This window comes from Vollenhovia emeryi, unplaced genomic scaffold (genome assembly GCF_000949405.1).
Source record: "Vollenhovia emeryi isolate VEMERY1.0 unplaced genomic scaffold, V.emery_V1.0 DF939141.1, whole genome shotgun sequence".
Classification (NCBI taxonomy): domain Eukaryota; kingdom Metazoa; phylum Arthropoda; class Insecta; order Hymenoptera; family Formicidae; genus Vollenhovia; species Vollenhovia emeryi.
In genome coordinates this window covers 710,322-728,478 of record NW_011967225.1, presented here as the reverse complement: position 1 = coordinate 728,478, position 18,157 = coordinate 710,322, and the positions used below count along the sequence as shown (strand labels likewise).

General features: G+C 43.4%; 2 protein-coding genes across 5 annotated transcripts in view; both read left to right on the top strand.

Moving 5' to 3' along the window:
* Positions 1–1,698: 1,698 nt before the first annotated feature.
* LOC105566938 (regulator of nonsense transcripts 1) lies at positions 1,699–9,817 on the top strand. Its single transcript, XM_012021382.1, has 5 exons — positions 1,699–2,456; positions 3,239–3,516; positions 4,267–4,422; positions 4,964–5,557; positions 5,640–9,817. The coding sequence occupies exons 1-5, from the start codon at positions 2,268–2,270 to the stop codon at positions 7,783–7,785; spliced, it is 3,363 nt and encodes a 1,120-aa protein (XP_011876772.1). The 5' UTR covers positions 1,699–2,267; the 3' UTR covers positions 7,786–9,817.
* Positions 9,818–10,893: 1,076 nt separating this feature from the next.
* LOC105566937 (poly(A) RNA polymerase gld-2 homolog A-like) overlaps positions 10,894–18,157 on the top strand; it is a 10,736-nt gene continuing 3,472 nt past the window's right edge. Inside the window, exons 1-9 of one of the 4 annotated variants that reach the window (XM_012021379.1) lie at positions 10,894–11,238; positions 14,037–14,184; positions 14,391–15,103; positions 15,358–15,743; positions 16,145–16,326; positions 16,437–16,717; positions 16,856–17,024; positions 17,134–17,277; positions 17,961–18,089. In XM_012021379.1, coding sequence (XP_011876769.1) covers positions 14,915–15,103; positions 15,358–15,743; positions 16,145–16,326; positions 16,437–16,717; positions 16,856–17,024; positions 17,134–17,277; positions 17,961–18,089 — 1,480 coding nt within the window. In that variant the 5' untranslated portion in view covers positions 10,894–11,238; positions 14,037–14,184; positions 14,391–14,914. The other 3 variants (XM_012021378.1, XM_012021381.1, XM_012021380.1) reach the window with 3 other exon arrangements.

Genomic DNA, 18,157 nt, shown 5'->3' with positions numbered 1-18,157 from the left:
GCGCGTCGTAACGCTTTATGCAAATATGTAATTTGAAATAGACTTCAATTTTAATTCCTGCATCGACTGAGAACGATGAGGGTTCGCGAACCACATAATAGATGCTACTTGACGCCGACTAGATAATTACGAAATTATAAATTTGATTAAGCTTTAGGTTTAGCTCGTATCGAATTTTGTTCAACGAATATTCTTCGAAGAGCGATCGCATTTGACATGAATTATAATACTCGTTTTAGCAATGTCTTACAGTGAACGATCTAGGATACTATAAATCATTTATACCAGGAACTGTTCAATCGTGTTTCGCAGCCTCCCTTACGCTGTCTGTAACCAATGAATAATACAAGTTTTATAAAAAGATACAGTAAATAATGCAGATATCTAAATGCAGAATGCTGTACCATAGTAGATAAGCAAGGGAGGTAAATATAATAGCTACATCCTCCGCCATAAAAATCACCCTATAAGCATTTGTACATATATATTATTATCTGTATTTATTAATCTATGCCGACGTAGTCATTGTAAGTTTGATATCTGTTATGTTCGTATATATGCGTACACATTTCTAATATATACATATTACCTATATGAGCAAACATTAGTACATATATATAATGTAGTATATATTAGAAAATACTGACAATAAACATATCTATGAAAATCAAGCGCCTCGCTATTTTTAAACCTATCTATTGAGGAACGTCGTCTTTCTCAATTCCCATCCCTGGTAGCCCAATATATTGGCGCAATATTGGGAAATAACGTCCCGGAGAACATGCATGTCTAAAAGACATCTTTAAGACATAAGAGACGTCTTAAAGATGTCATTTAGATACACATGTTCTCTGGGATAAATCTATAGTATACCCAAAATTGGTCTAATATTGTAAGATGGACGCCTTCTCTTAATTAACCAATGTCTATTTAGCAATATTGGTCTAATATTGATGCAACATTAGACCAATATTGTTATTACATTGTTAAATATTTGCCAATGCACTTCCAGTATAAATTTAATATTATATAATTATTATCGTGCAATAATTACATTTATTCCAGTGCCAATATTGACTTTACGTTGCGCAATATCGGCCAATGCATTTCTCAATACAACCAACAGTGGACCAATATTTAGCCACTGTTTAGCCAATGCACTGTGAATTCTCTTATACACTCACCTCAGCGAGAAATGACTCGTCAATCGACAACGTCAAATTGATGTCGAATCGACGTCGAATTTCGATGTCGATCGACATCGTTTCGACGAATCATCTCTCACTGGGACTTATTGTTAGCCTAGACCGGAACTAGGCTCTTGATTATTCTCATCAAAGATACAGATACAAGGGTAAATTTTTTATGGATTCAGTGAGGAAATGCAGGTACAAGGTACTTCGTGAATTCCTTCGATTTGGATATAAGTACGGGATGCACTGAATTATTTTTCCGGAGAAAGATACGGATAGTGTCTGCATCTCTAACTACATCTTTTAAAAAAGGACACCAAGCTCTTGCGTAGGCCTGCATTCATCACAGACGTATAAAATCGCAGTTACGGTATAAGCGAACGCGGCGCTTTTTTGACCGCGGCAAATTTCGAATTTCCGAGGCAGCCGCTGCCATCTGTGCGACGACGGCGCACCCGTCCCGTCCAATGGCCTTACCGATCCCGCGGCGACCCGGGCCGCCATTGGTCGCCGTGCATCCGCGCGTTTCTCCGACTTCTCACTTTGCCCATATAAGATCGGCCCTAAGGGCCGCTTCCGCTCACTCGCTCTTGCTCCGTATACCAGTCTGATCAGCTGATGACGTAACATACGACGAGCGTTTCTCACGCGTGCGGGACGAAAGTTGCGTGCGTCTGTTGCACCTGGTGTCGGTGTCGGTGTCGGTGTGTGTCGTGCTGTCGCGGGACTCGCGGGCAGCGACGTACGGCGTAGGCGAGGTGGTAGCCCGCTTCCCGGAGTGCGCGGGCCGAGAGGTGCCCGTTTCCTTCGCGCGCGTGCGGCCCCGTCGTCACGCGTACGCGTCGCACGCAACGTCGCGCTCGCGCTCCCCACGGGCTGCGTTATCGCGGCGAGGCGTACGCAGCTGAGGGAACGAGCAACGCGCGATCCGCTAATTCCGTCCTCGCTGTGCGGGGGTGCGCGGAGACTGCGAGACGCGAAGAGTGAAAGAGACAGAGAGAGGGAGAGAGAGAGCACGAGCGAGAAAGCAGTGCAGAACAAGGGAGAAAGAGAGAGAGATCGGATCGCGCCAGGATGAGCGTCGACGCGTACGGGCCCAGCAGCCAGACCCTCACGTTCCTCGACACCGAGGAGACCGACCTGATCGGCGCGGACACGCAGGGCAGCGAGTTCGACTTCACCGACTTTACTCTGCCGTCGCCGAGTCAGACCCAGGCCTCGCAGCACGACGCGACCCAGACGCAGTCCAGTCAACCCGTTCAGGTTGGTTGCTTTATCTGTCAAACGCGCGCGCGATCCCTCGCCCGTCCACCCGGTCGGCTTCCCGGCGCGACCGCCGCGGCCTCCCGGGGCGCGTTCGGCCTCGGCCACGCGCGACCTAACCTCCAAACCGCGCGGCGGCAAAGCGGAGCCGCGACTCTATCTCTTTCTCTCTCTTTCTCTCTCTCTCTCTCTCTCTCGCCGTCCCCGTCTCTTATCTTTCGCTCTCTGACCCCGCGACTGATTTTTTCCCCTCGCCTCGCGGACGAGCGTCGTCTGGAACTTCCAGGTGGGCGCTGCATCGTCGGCGTGACCTTGATCGCCCGCTGGAGAAGCGCCACGGGACGGCACCACCCCTGTCTCCCTCGCGCCAGCCGCGAGCGGCGAGGTTAGGTGCGGTCGCTCCGGAGAATTCCGCAAAGTTACGCAAGCCGCTGCCGCGCGGCTGTAACGTGGAGGACGGGAAACCCGAGCGGACGCTCGTCATCGGAGGCGACGCGAGATAAGAGGAAAAACACGACGACGCGTTTAACCCCGATAAACTAATTTCTCCGGCTTGTAAATAAATCCGAGATAAAGGGAGCGTTTTGCGCCGCGTTGCGATAAGGAGGGAAGACGCCGCGATGCATTTTTCCCCGGGAAGGTCTAGACGCTTTGTCCGACTTGACTCGCGCGCGGTCGTTTCGTGTTTTAATAACGTCTGCCTTGTACACTTTTGTTTATCGGATACCTCGCTACAGTCTTGACGGTGTTCTCATGTTCTCTCCAACGCTCCTGTCGCTTAGGTTAACGGTACGAATGGCAGCTCGTCGTTGGACCTGAAAATTTCTGGAGCGGCCCAGAGCCTCGCCGAGTTGCAGTTCGAGGAGGAGGAAGAGGAAGCCTACTATAACCGCGACTTGCCTGACCATGCTTGTAAATACTGCGGCATCCACGAGGCGTCCTGCGTGGTTATGTGCAACGTCTGCCGGAAGTGGTTCTGCAATGGACGCGGCAATACGTCCGGATCACACATTATCAATCATCTTGTCCGTGCTAAGCACAAGGAAGTCACTTTACACAGGTGGCTTATCATGTAGACGTAAAGGCCTGTGGCCACGACGCTGAAACTTGGTCCAAGTTCCAGTCTCAAGAAATGCGCTGCCAATCAACTAGCATTTGTGCAACGCCTTTGTGGAATAGCTGCAAGTTGATTGGCTACGCATTTCTCAGAACTAGCATCGTGGACGCAGGCCTTAAGAGGGACGACAAACGTCTCCCGGTGCCCGTCAGCAGCTTAACTTTCATCTCTGATTAAAATCACCCCTTGCCTCTCTCTAAAGCCTAATCTACAACGTGCTCTTCGCGTCTAGAGACGTTCTATCTTGTAAAAGCACATCGAAACGCTTAAAAAATTTGTCGACCGCGTACGATTGATTGTACAATGATTAATGTACAATCTGGATGATTTCCAGCGATGTACACAGGCGACACTGTGTAACGCAGCGAATCGCTTTATCTTTGTTTGCCATTATTAAACGAGGATAACATGATTCTCTGTATTACGCTGTGTCAGTCTGTGCCTCTTGCTGGAAAGCACCCTTTATCAACTTGCACGCATTGTTTAAACGTATTCATTGGCTACAAAATAAAATGTTTCTAGACACAAAGGGCATATTGCAGATTAGGCTGAAGGGGACGATTAGAAAGAGACAAAGGATGAATTGAACCAAGATGAAAGGTAAACGACGTTGGTGAAAACGGGCAAAAGATGCATTAGAGAGGCTTAATGTCCTTTTATGAATCGGTTGGACATAAAATTCACTGTTTACAGAGATGGCGCTCTCGGGGAAACCGTTTTGGAGTGTTATTCCTGCGCCACGAGAAACGTTTTCGTATTGGGTTTTATTCCCGCCAAGGCTGACTCCGTGGTCGTGCTGCTCTGCCGTCAACCGTGCGCGGCACAGAGTTCTTTGAAAGATATGAATTGGTAAGAGAATAACTCGTCCTCCTTTGCACACAGTACCGGCCGAAATTATATCACCTTTCGATTTTCTCTTAGCATAACTAGATTTAAAGCGCACGAGTGAAAAATTCGAAAATCACGGTGTATTTTGTCAAATTTCATTACCCTTCGTGTACAAGATGCACCTGTTACCAGGTATCTACTGTAAAATATTGAGCACATTCGACGCACCTTGACGAAAGTTGTGCCCGGAAAATCTACAGGTGATATAATAATAGAGGAAAGTCCCCTATTATGAGATAGGCTTCTAATATGAGATAACAAGTTTTCAACATCCAAACTCGATCATAAATCTTTTTTTTTGCAACGATTACGTGATCTAACAATGAATTTTCCGCTGAACAAATTTCACTCCAAGGGCAATAAATTCATGGTGGAGCCAAAAACTGATGTCTATTAATTTAGCAGAAACCGCGCTGTCTCATATAAGGGCCTATCGCATAATAAGGGACTTTCCTCTATATTTATGCATATAAATCTATTTTAATATTTGCCGAACATTCAGGGATCAAGAACAATGGAAGCCTCTGATCGAAGATCGCAGCTTTTTGTCTTGGTTGGTCAAATTTCCGTCCGAACAAGAACAGCTAAGAGCTAGGCAGATCTCGGCGCAGCAGATTAATAAATTAGAGGAATTGTGGCGGGACAATGTTGACGCTACTTTCCAAGATTTAGAGAAGCCCGGGGTAGACGAGGAGCCGCAGCAGGTTCTATTGCGCTACGAGGACGGATATCAGTATCAAAATATTTTTGGTCCACTCGTGAAATTGGAAGCTGATTATGATAAACGGCTGAAAGAATCTCAGACTCAAGAGAATATTGAGGTACGATGGGACGTTGGGTTGAACAAGAAGACAATCGCGTATTTTATGCTGGCTAAGACAGACGGAGATATGAAACTGATGCACGGAGATGAACTGAGGCTCCGTTATCTGGGAGAGCTACATAAACCTTGGTCCGGAATTGGACATGTGATTAAGATTCCCGACAATTACGGGGAGGACGTCGGGATTGAGCTGAAAAACAATTCTGGGGCGCCGACGGATTGCATGAGCAACTTCGTCGTTGATTTTATTTGGAAGAGCACGAGCTTCGATCGGTAAGACACGGACAAAATCGCAATATGTATATCAATATTGTTTTCTGTTACGGTTTCAGCAAACATTTTAATTTGATTACAGAATGCAGTCCGCCTTGCGCAAATTTGCCGTGGACGATACGTCGGTGTCGGCTTACATATATCACAGACTACTGGGACACGAAGTGGAAGAGGTTTTATTCCGTTGTCATCTCCCTAAACATTTTAGCGCGCCGAATCTACCTGACTTGAACAGATCGCAGGTGTACGCTGTGAAACATGCGATACAACGACCTTTATCCCTGATCCAAGGGCCACCTGGAACAGGTAAAACCGTGACGAGCGCCACTATAGTTTATCAACTCGTGAAACAGAGCGGTGGTCCTGTTCTCGTATGCGCTCCCTCGAACACCGCTGTCGATCAACTGACCGAGAAGATACACAAGTCAAATTTAAAAGTCGTGCGATTGTGTGCCAAATCGCGGGAGGCCATTGATTCGCCAGTGAGTTTCCTCGCGCTGCATAATCAAATAAAGAACCTGGAGACCAACACCGAGCTGCAGAAGTTGCAACAATTGAAGGACGAGACGGGCGAGTTGTCGAGCGTCGACGAGAAGCGCTACAGACTTTTGAAGAAAGCGGCGGAAAAGGAGCTTCTGGAAGCGGCCGATGTGATATGTTGCACCTGCGTAGGCGCCGGTGATCCGAGATTGCACAGATTAAAGTTCCACTCTATACTTATCGACGAGAGCATGCAGGCCACCGAGCCGGAGTGCATGGTGCCGGTTGTTCTAGGAGCGAAGCAATTGATCCTCGTCGGAGATCACTGCCAATTAGGCCCGGTGGTAATGTGCAAGAAAGCCGCCAGAGCCGGCCTGTCCCAGTCCCTGTTCGAAAGACTGGTGGTGCTGGGAATCAGACCGTTCCGCTTGGAAGTACAATACCGTATGCACCCCGACCTGTCGCGATTTCCATCCAACTTCTTTTACGAGGGTTCTCTGCAGAACGGCGTTTGCGCCGACGAGCGAAAATTGCTGAAGATCGACTTTCCCTGGCCGGCACCGGACAAGCCGATGTTCTTCTATGTCACGCAGGGTCAAGAGGAGATAGCCGGAAGTGGGACGTCTTACTTGAATCGCACCGAGGCGTCCAACGTGGAGAAGATAACGACGCGCTTCTTACGCTGCGGCGTGAAATCGGAGCAGATTGGTGTGATAACGCCGTACGAGGGTCAACGGGCCTATCTTGTGCAGTACATGCAGTACCAGGGTTCCCTACACTCGAAATTGTACCAGGAGATCGAGGTGGCGAGCGTGGACGCTTTTCAGGGACGTGAGAAGGACATAATAATAATGTCCTGCGTGCGATCCAACGAGCATCAGGGCATTGGGTTTCTGAACGACCCCAGAAGATTGAACGTGGCGTTGACTCGCGCCAAGTACGGCATCATTATCGTAGGAAATCCCAAGGTGCTGTCGAAGCAGCCGCTCTGGAACCACCTGCTCAGCTTTTACAAGGAGCAGAAGGTGCTGGTCGAGGGACCGCTGAATAATCTCAAGGAGTCCATGATCCAATTCGCCAAGCCAAAGAAACTCGTGAACGCGGCCAATCCGGGCTCGCATTTCATGTCCACGTCCATGTACGATGCGCGCGAGGCTCTGATCCCCGGCTCGGTATACGATCGTTCCGGCGCTCAGGTGAACGGCACGCAGAACCACAATCCGTACTACCAAAGAAACGTGCCGCTCGACATCTTCAGCCGCACCCACGACACCATCAGCTACATCAGCCCGGAGCGGGCGCAGGCGGCGATGAACAACATGCCCGTGCCGGTCGGCATGTTCATGAACATGGCGCACGTGCCGCCGCGCTTCTTCAATCAACATCAGCAGGCGCTGCAGGCGCGTCAGAATCAGAGAAACCGGCGCGGCGCGGCCGCGTCCGCGCGTAACAAATCGGGCCCGCGTATGGGCAAGCTAAGCCAGACCGAGCAGAACACGCAGCCGTACAGCCAGCCGGGTCTGCCATTGACGCAGGGTACGACGCAGGGCATGTCCCAGCCTGGCTTCAGCCTCTCGCAGCCCGGCCTCAGCCAGGCGGAGCTCTCCCAGGACTCGTTCGCGGTCGGCGAGTTCCAGTCGCAGATGGACGGCCTGCTGTCGCAGGACTCGACTTACCAGGGCGACCGCAGCGGCTTCTATCAGTCGGGCCAGTCGCAGGCCGGTGGACAGTTCTCGCAGCCCTACTGAGCCGAGACCTACCTACGGCTGAGCAACGCAATTGCCATGCCATGAAGGCTCGTTCGACCAATTACTTCTTCGACCAACGACCACAAATCACTAACTGCGCAAAACGGTACGACGGCTCGACGATCGAGTGCGATATTATGCAGCATACGCTCATGTCGTCGACGTGAGGTAAAGGGGAGTGAATGGAGAACGAAGATTCCATAAAGCTGATTCGCCATTGGAGGATTTTCCACCGTGGACGCGGAAACGCGCGAGGCTTATGTATCTGATTTGTAGCAACGAGGGCGAGAGAGGGGGACACATCGTGCAGGCTGGAGGATGACCAACCACTACCACTGTCAATCACCGTGACACGCGCTCACACCGTGAATGGACGCCGTTTCATCGCGGGGATCGGAGTGACTGACCTGTAACCGGACGGAAAAAGGAGTAAAAAAACCAAAATGAATACAAAGAGAGAGAGAGAGAGAGAGAGAAACGGGACATAAAACGGAGGAGTGTCGCATTACGATTCGACCGAATCTTACCGGGTGTACCGGTGTATCGCGTCACACCCGGGTGAGTCTACGATGAGATTTTCGAGGCTCCTTCTGGTAATCCGTGCATCACAGAAGATCGGATCGCAATAGCGCCGAAAAACGCCGCATGTTCTTTTCTTTTCACTTTGTCGCTCGGATGATCGACTCAAATTCGAATCGAATGGAGGAAGCACGAGGAGACCACACTGCATTCGAATTTCTATGTACCCACACGTTGTTGCGAGCCGAGGGAAAGGCGTGCACCGCACGTGCTCGCTCCTCGCGCGCGTGGGCGCACGTCACACGTACACACACATACACACACACACACACACACACACATATACACGCATACGTACATCGAGAATCGACATCGATCTCTCCGGCGGAAGATTTTGTCGATGGGATTTCGCCAATGTTGCATCATTGTCAAACAGTACGAAGCCAATGTTTCAACATCATTCACGGAGATGGGACATCCTTTCTCAGAGGACCGGCGCCCTCCGCCGCTCGTGAGAAATTCATCGGTGGTTTTGATCATGTTGATTAAGTTTTTTTCTCTTTTTTTTCCTCTTTATTTTAGATATCTATTGCTTACTTTACCGCAGAGGTCACGCGACGGGGAGCGCGCACGATCGGAGGGATCGCTCTGTCACGGCGGATCCCTCGCGCACGGGCCAGGCGGATCGGAACGTGACCGAGAAACAGTATAGACGCACAGCTTGCTGAAATGACAATTCGTTCTTTCCTTCGTGTATCGCGTGTCGCACGTCGTTCTTTAGCCTTTTCGCAACGGCGAGTTGATGGATGCGCGGTGGAGGCGAAACGCTACTCTCGTCCACGAGAGTACGAACTTCCAACGCTTGCGAGTTTAAACACGACAGTTCCATCGCGTCGATGTAATGTACAAGTAATTATAAATCGACGAGTAAGAAATTACTGAAATTTATTTAGGGATTTGACGAGCCGGCGAAATTGTCTCTGTTCACGTGGGAAGAGATTCCCAGCAAGCAACGACGGTGGCTTCTCGTAGCGAAGGGGTTAACGCGCGACCGACAATTGATTAAATTTAGTGGGAAAACGTCTTGATTTTTATGCCCTTTTGGATGTGGCACGCGCCATGCAAAGATCCTACATCATTGTGTGTGTTTTAGACGTTACCACTGCCCTCAGTGGTATCGAGTAAATTGTCAGCATTCGAGGACTCCCACTCGCGGTATAGACCGGAAAGTCGTTCTATACATTTTTTGTTTTTTTTTTATGAAATTCGGATCGCCCTTCTATTGCTTCCGAATTCTATAGCCTGTCTGTACTGGCTTCTGGCGGTAATATAAATTCGTTATATTGCAATAGATTAAGTGATAATTAAGTGATAATGTAACTTGCATTATACAACACTAAATTATTTTATTTCTCTTGTCTGACCAACACCGCACCGCTAATATTATAGCAGATTGTAATAACGAAATTTCTTGTGAGATCTTATGGAGAAAATAAATTTGGTTTGAAAGCAATCGCGCTCTCGCCTCTTTCCTCCTGTCCTGCGAGTTGCCGCTTCGTATTCCCATACAGCACTCAAATGTTGAATCGACATTGCAATATTGCATCGATGTTACGAAATGTAGATTCAACGTTGAAAAGATATTGCGAAACCGTCTAATGTCCGCTGAATTGTAACATATCTTGTAAACGTTACAATTCAACATTCAGAAAACATTGTTAAATTATATTGAGTCAACATTGGGGGCGTTTAGCAGAGTATTTTTTACAACTGTTGGAAGTGCTGTAATTGAATTATTCCACTAAAACAATCCAATCTTAGCTCTGAAAATTTCTGACCGTTGCAAAAAAATATATACATTTTTAAGTATCTATTTGAGTGTCAAAAAATAATAATTTGTTCAAGATTGTGTTAACGTTGCAGCAATATAAAGAATTAATGTACAAACATTAATCTAGATTCAACGTAGAAAAGATATTTAACTTAGATATTAACTTCAACATTCAACGTTTCAGCAACATTATTTTAACTTTTTTGACGTTCTTTTGACAAGAGAATGAAAGTTTTAACACTCTTTCGCAAATTTAACATTTATGCAGTTCCATACTTGTACAAGTAGATTTTAGAGATCGATAATGATAAATTTGTGCATTTTGTATTAAACGCGGATAATTCTTCTCTTTTAGGTTATATTTAATTTATATGGCCTTAGCTTTTCCGGAAAGGGAGAGCGAATAAAACGGAGAACAAGGTGTGTAAAACAAATGCAAAAGTTAGTTTTTCTAGTTATCGTTCATAGTCCCGGACAGTCCTGATCGCAAGAGACCCGGCTTCGAAATGGACGACCGTTGCGAGTTTCACGACGGGGTGCTATTTCGCCGGTCGTTGTTATTGTTTGTCCTCACCGTCGCGAAGTGAAAATTATTAAGCTGTTCGGCAGTTCAAGCTGATAAAAAAAAATATTTACACGAGTGAGGGGCAGACATCACACAAGGTGACCGCCAGAAATTGTCGCTGTCGCGATTGGCAACGTTGGCAACCCTGCCATTCGATATCTCGACCAATCTCGACCTCTCTAATCGCTGCCATAATACGCCGCTAGCACCGCCCCGTGGCCGAGTCGTCAGGCACGCGAGACGAGAGACCGTCCATTGCTCGCCGAGGAATTTGAAAATTCAAACGTCCGACGTGAGTTAAGGCTGGTGCGGCGATTTGTGTTGGTAGCCGCGGGGCGCGGGTATACGGGGAGGCGTGTCGTGTCATCAAGCGGAGAAGGATCCTCGTCGTCGACGGGACGCGCGCGCTTCCGGGAGGAATCCACAGCCGAGCGTTTGGCGGATCGAGCCGACCGAGTTGGACGATCACGATCAAGCGAACCCTGCGTATCTCTCCGATACGCGAGCGCGCCGTGAGCGCGGCCCCCAGAGCTAAAAGGTAGTCCCCCCCCGCAACCTTTCCTTCCCCGTGCTCGTCCGAGGGACCGGGAATTGCCGGGAGTCAGGACAACATGGCGGCCGCAGTCATGCAGGTACCGGTAATTCCCCTTCCTCGCTCTATGTTTGTCTCGTGCGACGCCGTTTGTCCCCCTTTGTTCTCCTCGATCTCGCGTTATCTCGCGAGCCTCCCCCCCCCTCCTACTGCTTCTCCTCGCCATTGTATTGTCGTAATTGGAAAGTATTTCGTGTTGTCCGCGTGTTATCTCTGCCGCGCGTAGTCCTGTGCACGTGTCGAACTCGAGCAGGTGGTTTCCGTTGGAGCGTGCGTCTTCTCGAAAGAGGGTATCGCCGAGGGTTGCGTTCGACGCCTCGCCCGGCCTCCCTCCGTGGAGAGCGAACAACAGGGATTCCAAATCGCGTCCGCGAAATCGGGGAGACACTGGCGAGGTAAACATTCGCCGCGTGAGCATCACCTTCTCTTTGGCCTCTTATAAAAACTCGCACGTGTATCCCGACGTGCGGAAACCGAACTGGCTCGAGAAAATTGTCCAGTCTCGTCTCGGTCTCTTGATAACCCCCCCATTTTACATGCGCATTTTGACACAGCAATACCGTTATAGGTAAGGGAATCTATCTCGGAACACTCGACTTTTTCTCGCGTCAGCCGTCGCGTGACGTCAACGTTTGCTGTTGATGTTCAAGGAACATCATAAATGAACCTTGCGACGCGAAAAGAGCCAGGAATGGATATAGAAAACGGTCGAGAAAGATTCGAGTGTCCCGTACCCTTTTATAAGCGTATTTCAACAAAACTCAATTACCCTAGTAGTACACAATATATTAGCGCGATGTTGGGAAATATGTAAACCTAATGTTCCCAACATTGGTCCAACATTGGGTTTGTTTTCTATTGCCGCACTGGTGAACTATTGTAGTAAGCTAGAATGAGAAAGAATATATACTTGTCTTGGTCTAATTTATTGCACTAGTTCACCAGTGTAGCAACAGAAAACAAGCCTATTGTAAGATGGACGCCTCCTCTTAAGGCAGTGAACTCTATACATACTGGAATGAGTGACCTATAGTTCTGGCTGTTGCCGAGAGAGAGGTGCGTTGGGTGAATCCTTGTCTCCTTCTACTACTACCTGATTGGATAATCGCATATAAGTGACGCCCTTCTTCTCGTCATTTATATGCGACTATCCAATCAGGTAGTACTAGAAGGAGACAAGAGGCTTGTTTTCTGTTCCTACACTAGTGAACTAGTGCAATAAATTGGAGTAAGACAAGCATATTTTTCTCATTCTAGCTTACTGCACTAGTTCACCAGTGCAGGAACAGAAAACAAACCCAAGGATTCACCCAAACGCACCTCTCTCTCGGCAACAGCCAGAACAATAGATCACTCATTCCAGAATACTCTTGTTGCATTAGATATCGGCCAATTTACTTCCAACATAAATCTAATATTATATAATTATTATCATGCAATATTTACATTTCTTCCATGGCCAGTATTGGATTTACATTGGAAAATACTGGTCAGTGTATTGCCAATATAACCAATATTGGGTCAATGCGAGGAGTAAACCGCCAAGGGGCATTGCTGTGTTCATTTTTGCGGAAATACTGGGCATTTAGGCATTAGACCTAGCCGGGGCACTAAAAAGATATAATAAGATAATACCCACTGGGCATTAGTGGGCATTGGTGTACGTGATTTTGGTCAGCGGTTTACCCCTCGGATCAATGCTTAGCCAATGCACTGTGCTATTAGGGTATCGTTAAAACGGAAATAAACGTGTTACGCACACATTGCTTTTTAAGAAAACTGTATGGTATATGTTAAAAATATGCTTGTAAAGCCTTGTGTCCACGATCCAAGAACTGTGTCCAAGTTCTAGTTCCGAGAAATGCGTAGCCAATCACCTTGCAGCTTTTATGGAATAGCTGCAGGTTGATTGGCTACACATTTCTCGAAACTAGAACTTGAACCAAGTTCTTGGATCGTGGACACAAGGCTTAACGCACGAAGAACGCATTGAACAAGAGGGGATTATTTTCAAGCAGACTCGATTGCCACACTTTGGAGGTACACGAGCTCGAGAAAATCGAAGAGGACGCACTTATACTAAACATTTATCAAAAGTTACTTCTAATGTTTGCTATAAGACGCAGCAGTCTTCAAATTTCGCAAGCTCCATGTGTGATTGTACAAATTGGTTGTATTTGTTAATGTTTTTGTAGGCAATTTATGTGCATTAGAATTAGAATACGACATTCATTGCAAATTGGTTAATGTGAACAGATAAACATTTATTTTTAATGTTTGTTTCACATATTACACGATGCAGCAATCTTTTAGTCTTGTAAGTCCCAAAAGCACCAATGTACATTTGTAATTCTTTGGGAAAATACAAGATTAGAATAAATTTTGATTAACTTTCACATTTATTTATATGTATCCTTTGTCTTCCGTCCTTAATGTCCCACAATATATGATTCTGTCTTTATATATATATATATATATATATATATATATGTATTTTAGTATTGTTTCTAGCATTCTTTGACAGATCATTAACATTGTATTTTTTATAATGAATTTTAATAGAATTTATTATAAAAAATAATATCAGATAATGTGTATTGCAAGCAGCAAAAACCAATTAATTTGGTCCTATTCTAACATGAGTTGTGTGAGATAATTCTATTATAATTTATGTCTCAAGATCATTTTTAAAATAAATCTTTCGACAACAATGCGTTACATGACAAATATTGTTTTTCTTTTAGGAGATTGTGATAGAACGAGAAAATTGTATCTCGCGTCTGATCTGAAACTTTGGGAGAGAAAGGGGGAGGAAAAGATAGATGGAATAACGGCACATTACATGACGAAAGCACTTGGAAACTAAACTTTAGAAGCGTACCTCTTGCACAGGCAAAGTTGTATATACTATAGAATTAATATAAGTAACTCAAATTTGAGACCAGTGAATCTGATGGTCGATTGAAAATCAAACCAGGCTATTTTGTTTGTCTCATATAAATTTAATTTCCTCTAATGCAATGCTGTTGTAGTATGTGTTTGAAATTATTTGTTCGTTAAGCGTAGTCATTAATTTATATTACAATTTGTGTTTACAGCTCTGCACATTTCACATGCACGCATATATATTTATAAATTCTATGACAAGAGATAGACAGAGTGTGAATTGTAGCGTCTCATTATTTCAAAATTCCTAATTTCACTATACAATCTCATCTCCTTATAGTACTGAATTATTCTGCGTGTGTATATATATGTGTCTGTTGTTAACTTTTAGATTTAACATAGTAAAATCTCATAAAGATACAACATAATATTGCGAAACTGCAATATAAAAAGATAAAATATACACAAACGGAAAAAAAAGAAAGAAAAGTAACACAAGAAGCTTGAAGCTTTCCTAAGTGTTCATGTAGACATTAATTTGATAAACTATAAATTATTTCAAGATACAGTTACTAATAATCCTAGCATCGGGTGCCTTATAAGTGCTAAAAACATCTATGAGTGCCATTAAGTAAACGCCAATATATTGCTATATTAAGAATTAAATAAACAATTCAAGAGAAAGAGAGAGAGAGAGAGAGAGAGAGATTCTGATATTTGTATACCTATTTTGACTATGTATCATACTGTATTTCCGTCGCAAATGGTGGTACAAATAATGGGAGGCCACCAAACAAATAATGGACAATGTCCGTCGGCACAAAATCACACTCTGCATGTTAACGGTGTAAATTCATTACATCAATCTGACTTCCCACAATACGGTCCGAATATCTCTGGACATAACAGGCATCGTACGATACAGGTACATTAAGCAATCTTTTGGATTAAATCGAAATTCTATATACTATGTGCTAACATATATTTTAGCATGCAATTAACTTGTATGCATTAGCAATTCTTTCGTCAATGTAAGTAAATATATTTTGTATTTTCAAATATATTGTCAAAGGCTCTTAAATATCGTCATGTATAATTAGATTTTTTATTTATAAATTTTATATACTAGTAGGATATCTCTCTATTCTTTGTGGGACTATACAAGTAATGTTCTTACAGACAGGATCTCCTCTGGATTTATTACAATTAATAGGAGTCGATGTACCCTCATTACGACGTATAGAATACATGCAATCAAACAATAATTCATCTTCTTTAAATTGGGAAAGACGTATGAATACATCCAGCAACTCGTCAATTATACCATTCTCAAACTACAATTTCAAGCAACCTACAAATAGTAATTCGACAAAAAAACCAAGCTGGAATAACAGAAATAGCCGACGGAGTTCGTATAGGAATTTCTCGAAATATGAGGCATACAATAGCGATAGTGGGTTTAGTTCTCGTTCACCAACACCAAGCAAACATTATATTGACAATAGTTTAACAGAATCTTCAGATGAACGAGATTCTACAATTTCAGTAAGAGGACAGTGGCTAAAGTAATTATTCTGTATTTTTAGAATTATTTGTTACTGCCTGCTTTCCAGACATTGTTTATCCTTTTTTTCAACTAAGTTTATATTTCTTTTTTTTTTTCGAAAAAGTCTATGAACTATATATTACTGATTATAAAAAGAAAGAATACAAAAGAGGAGAAAAGGGTAGGCAAAGTTTGGGTAAATAAAATAGGAGAAAAAATATATAGCAAAAGATAAAGTGAAAAGAGGAATAAAAAAAGAGTAAAATCTTTATAATTTTAATAAACAAGAATCTATAACGCATATAAGCATAAATGTACACAGGGGAAACTTAAAACAGACCACCTTTTGTGGCCAGGCTATCGTGCGTGTTCGTGTGTGTGTATATATACATATAAATCATTAATCAATTAAATTTTTAGTAAAAAGCATCATAAGGCACATCCAGATAACAGAGCATATAATACAACAAATGGTTTAATTTCAAATACCTCTGCACATCAGTTTTATCCAACCCAACGATCCAACAGTAATTATGATACTACCAATTCTACTTCGAGAGCACATATGCAAAATTATCAGAACAGAAGAAGATATTTATCAGGTACACATAAACTCTATTTAATAACATATGATAATATACTTTAGATTGAAATTATAAAATGCGGTAGAAAAAAGAATTTATACCTCGAATTAATTAAACTTGATTTTCAGGCAAGAATGAAAATGCACCCTCGCAAAGATTTTCACGAAATCGTAAATATTCCGAAGTATCTAATTACGATATGTTTCCCGGGTGCATTTCGGCCCCTGATAGATTTCTTGCCAGATCTCATTTAGTACAAGTAACTTCTACGCCAAGTAACCTTGTTACTGGATCATTATGGGATGATTTGTCCGAACAAATTTGGCGTAAATTTATTACGAATCAACAAACTGAAGCCACGTATAAAAAGAAAATGATGCTATGGAAGCAGCTTAATACGTATGTTAAGGTAAAGTATAAGAGAGAGAAATGAGACTTAATATGGCAACATGAAATATAACTAAGATATATTTAAAAACAAAATTTGAAATAACACATACTAATATTATATTTGCTGTTTAATCATATTAATAAATTATACTTTTAGACTGTATATCCAAATTGTTGTGTATTTTTGGGTGGTTCGACAATGAATGGGTTTGGGTCAAATGATAGCGATGTCGATGTATGTCTTTTAATAAAAAATACTGAATTGGATGCAAGATGTATAGCTATAGAACATTTAACGGAAGTGCTAAAACATCTTAAACAAAGTGGTGTGTAAAATTATAAATATTGCATAACATTCTTAAAAATGTATCTTGATACGTTTATATAAGCTATCTTTTAATGATAATTTTACAATTTTTTGTCCTTTGTATGCAGATTTTGTTGAACAACTCGATATGATACATGCAAAAGTACCCATTATAACATTTGTTGATGCTATACGAAAATTTAAAGTCGATATGAATTGTAACAATTCTGTTGGCATCAAGAACACGCATCTGCTATATTGTTATTCAAAACGTAAGTTCAATAAATAATTTTTGCGTCTACACGCGTCTGTGTTGATAATGTATATACAGGGCATTCCAAAATTTGCAGAGTACAAGATGTGATTGTGCTAAAAGAAACATGTTCCTTTAGCAAAATTGCGTCTGACATAAATAGTTTTTACAGGAGAGCAGATTGAAATTAACGAATTCGTATCTACGGTTCTGAAGGCTGACGCGTGCTCCTTAGTCACTTGTATGGTCACCTAGTCCTTGAACTTTCTCCATAATGTGTTGCTTAGAGAATATGACAAAAGTTGACTAAATTAAAATTACTTTTAACCTTTTTTATTATTTTTTTACTTATATTTTTGCTTTTATTTCTTTTATTCGTTTATTATGTAAGGAATAAAAACAATATTTACTTATTTTTGTCATTAATATTTAAAATAATATAATACGCAAGTAGTTTAAGAACTAGGTACAAGTGACTGAGAAGCGCACGCTGACGCCTTCAGCGCCATAAGTAAGAGCACTCATTAGTTAACTTCAACCTGTATTTCCTGCAAAAAAAACTATTTGTTGGACGGAATTTAGCTAAAGGAAAAAATTTCTTTTAGCGTAAAGAATCACGTCTTGTACTTCACTTGCAAATTTTGGGATATCTTGTATGTATTAAAATATTTGTAATCACTATTTATATAAATATTTTTACAGTTGACTGGAGAGTGAAACCATTAGTGCTTGTCGTTAAACTATGGGCTCAATGGCACCATATTAATAATGCAAAATGTAGTACACTGTCCAGTTATTCTTTAGTCCTCATGGTTATACATTTCTTACAATGTATGTATGCTACAATTTTTTATTATTGCTTCGTCTTTTGGCTCCTGCCCACTGGACGCGGTAACGTT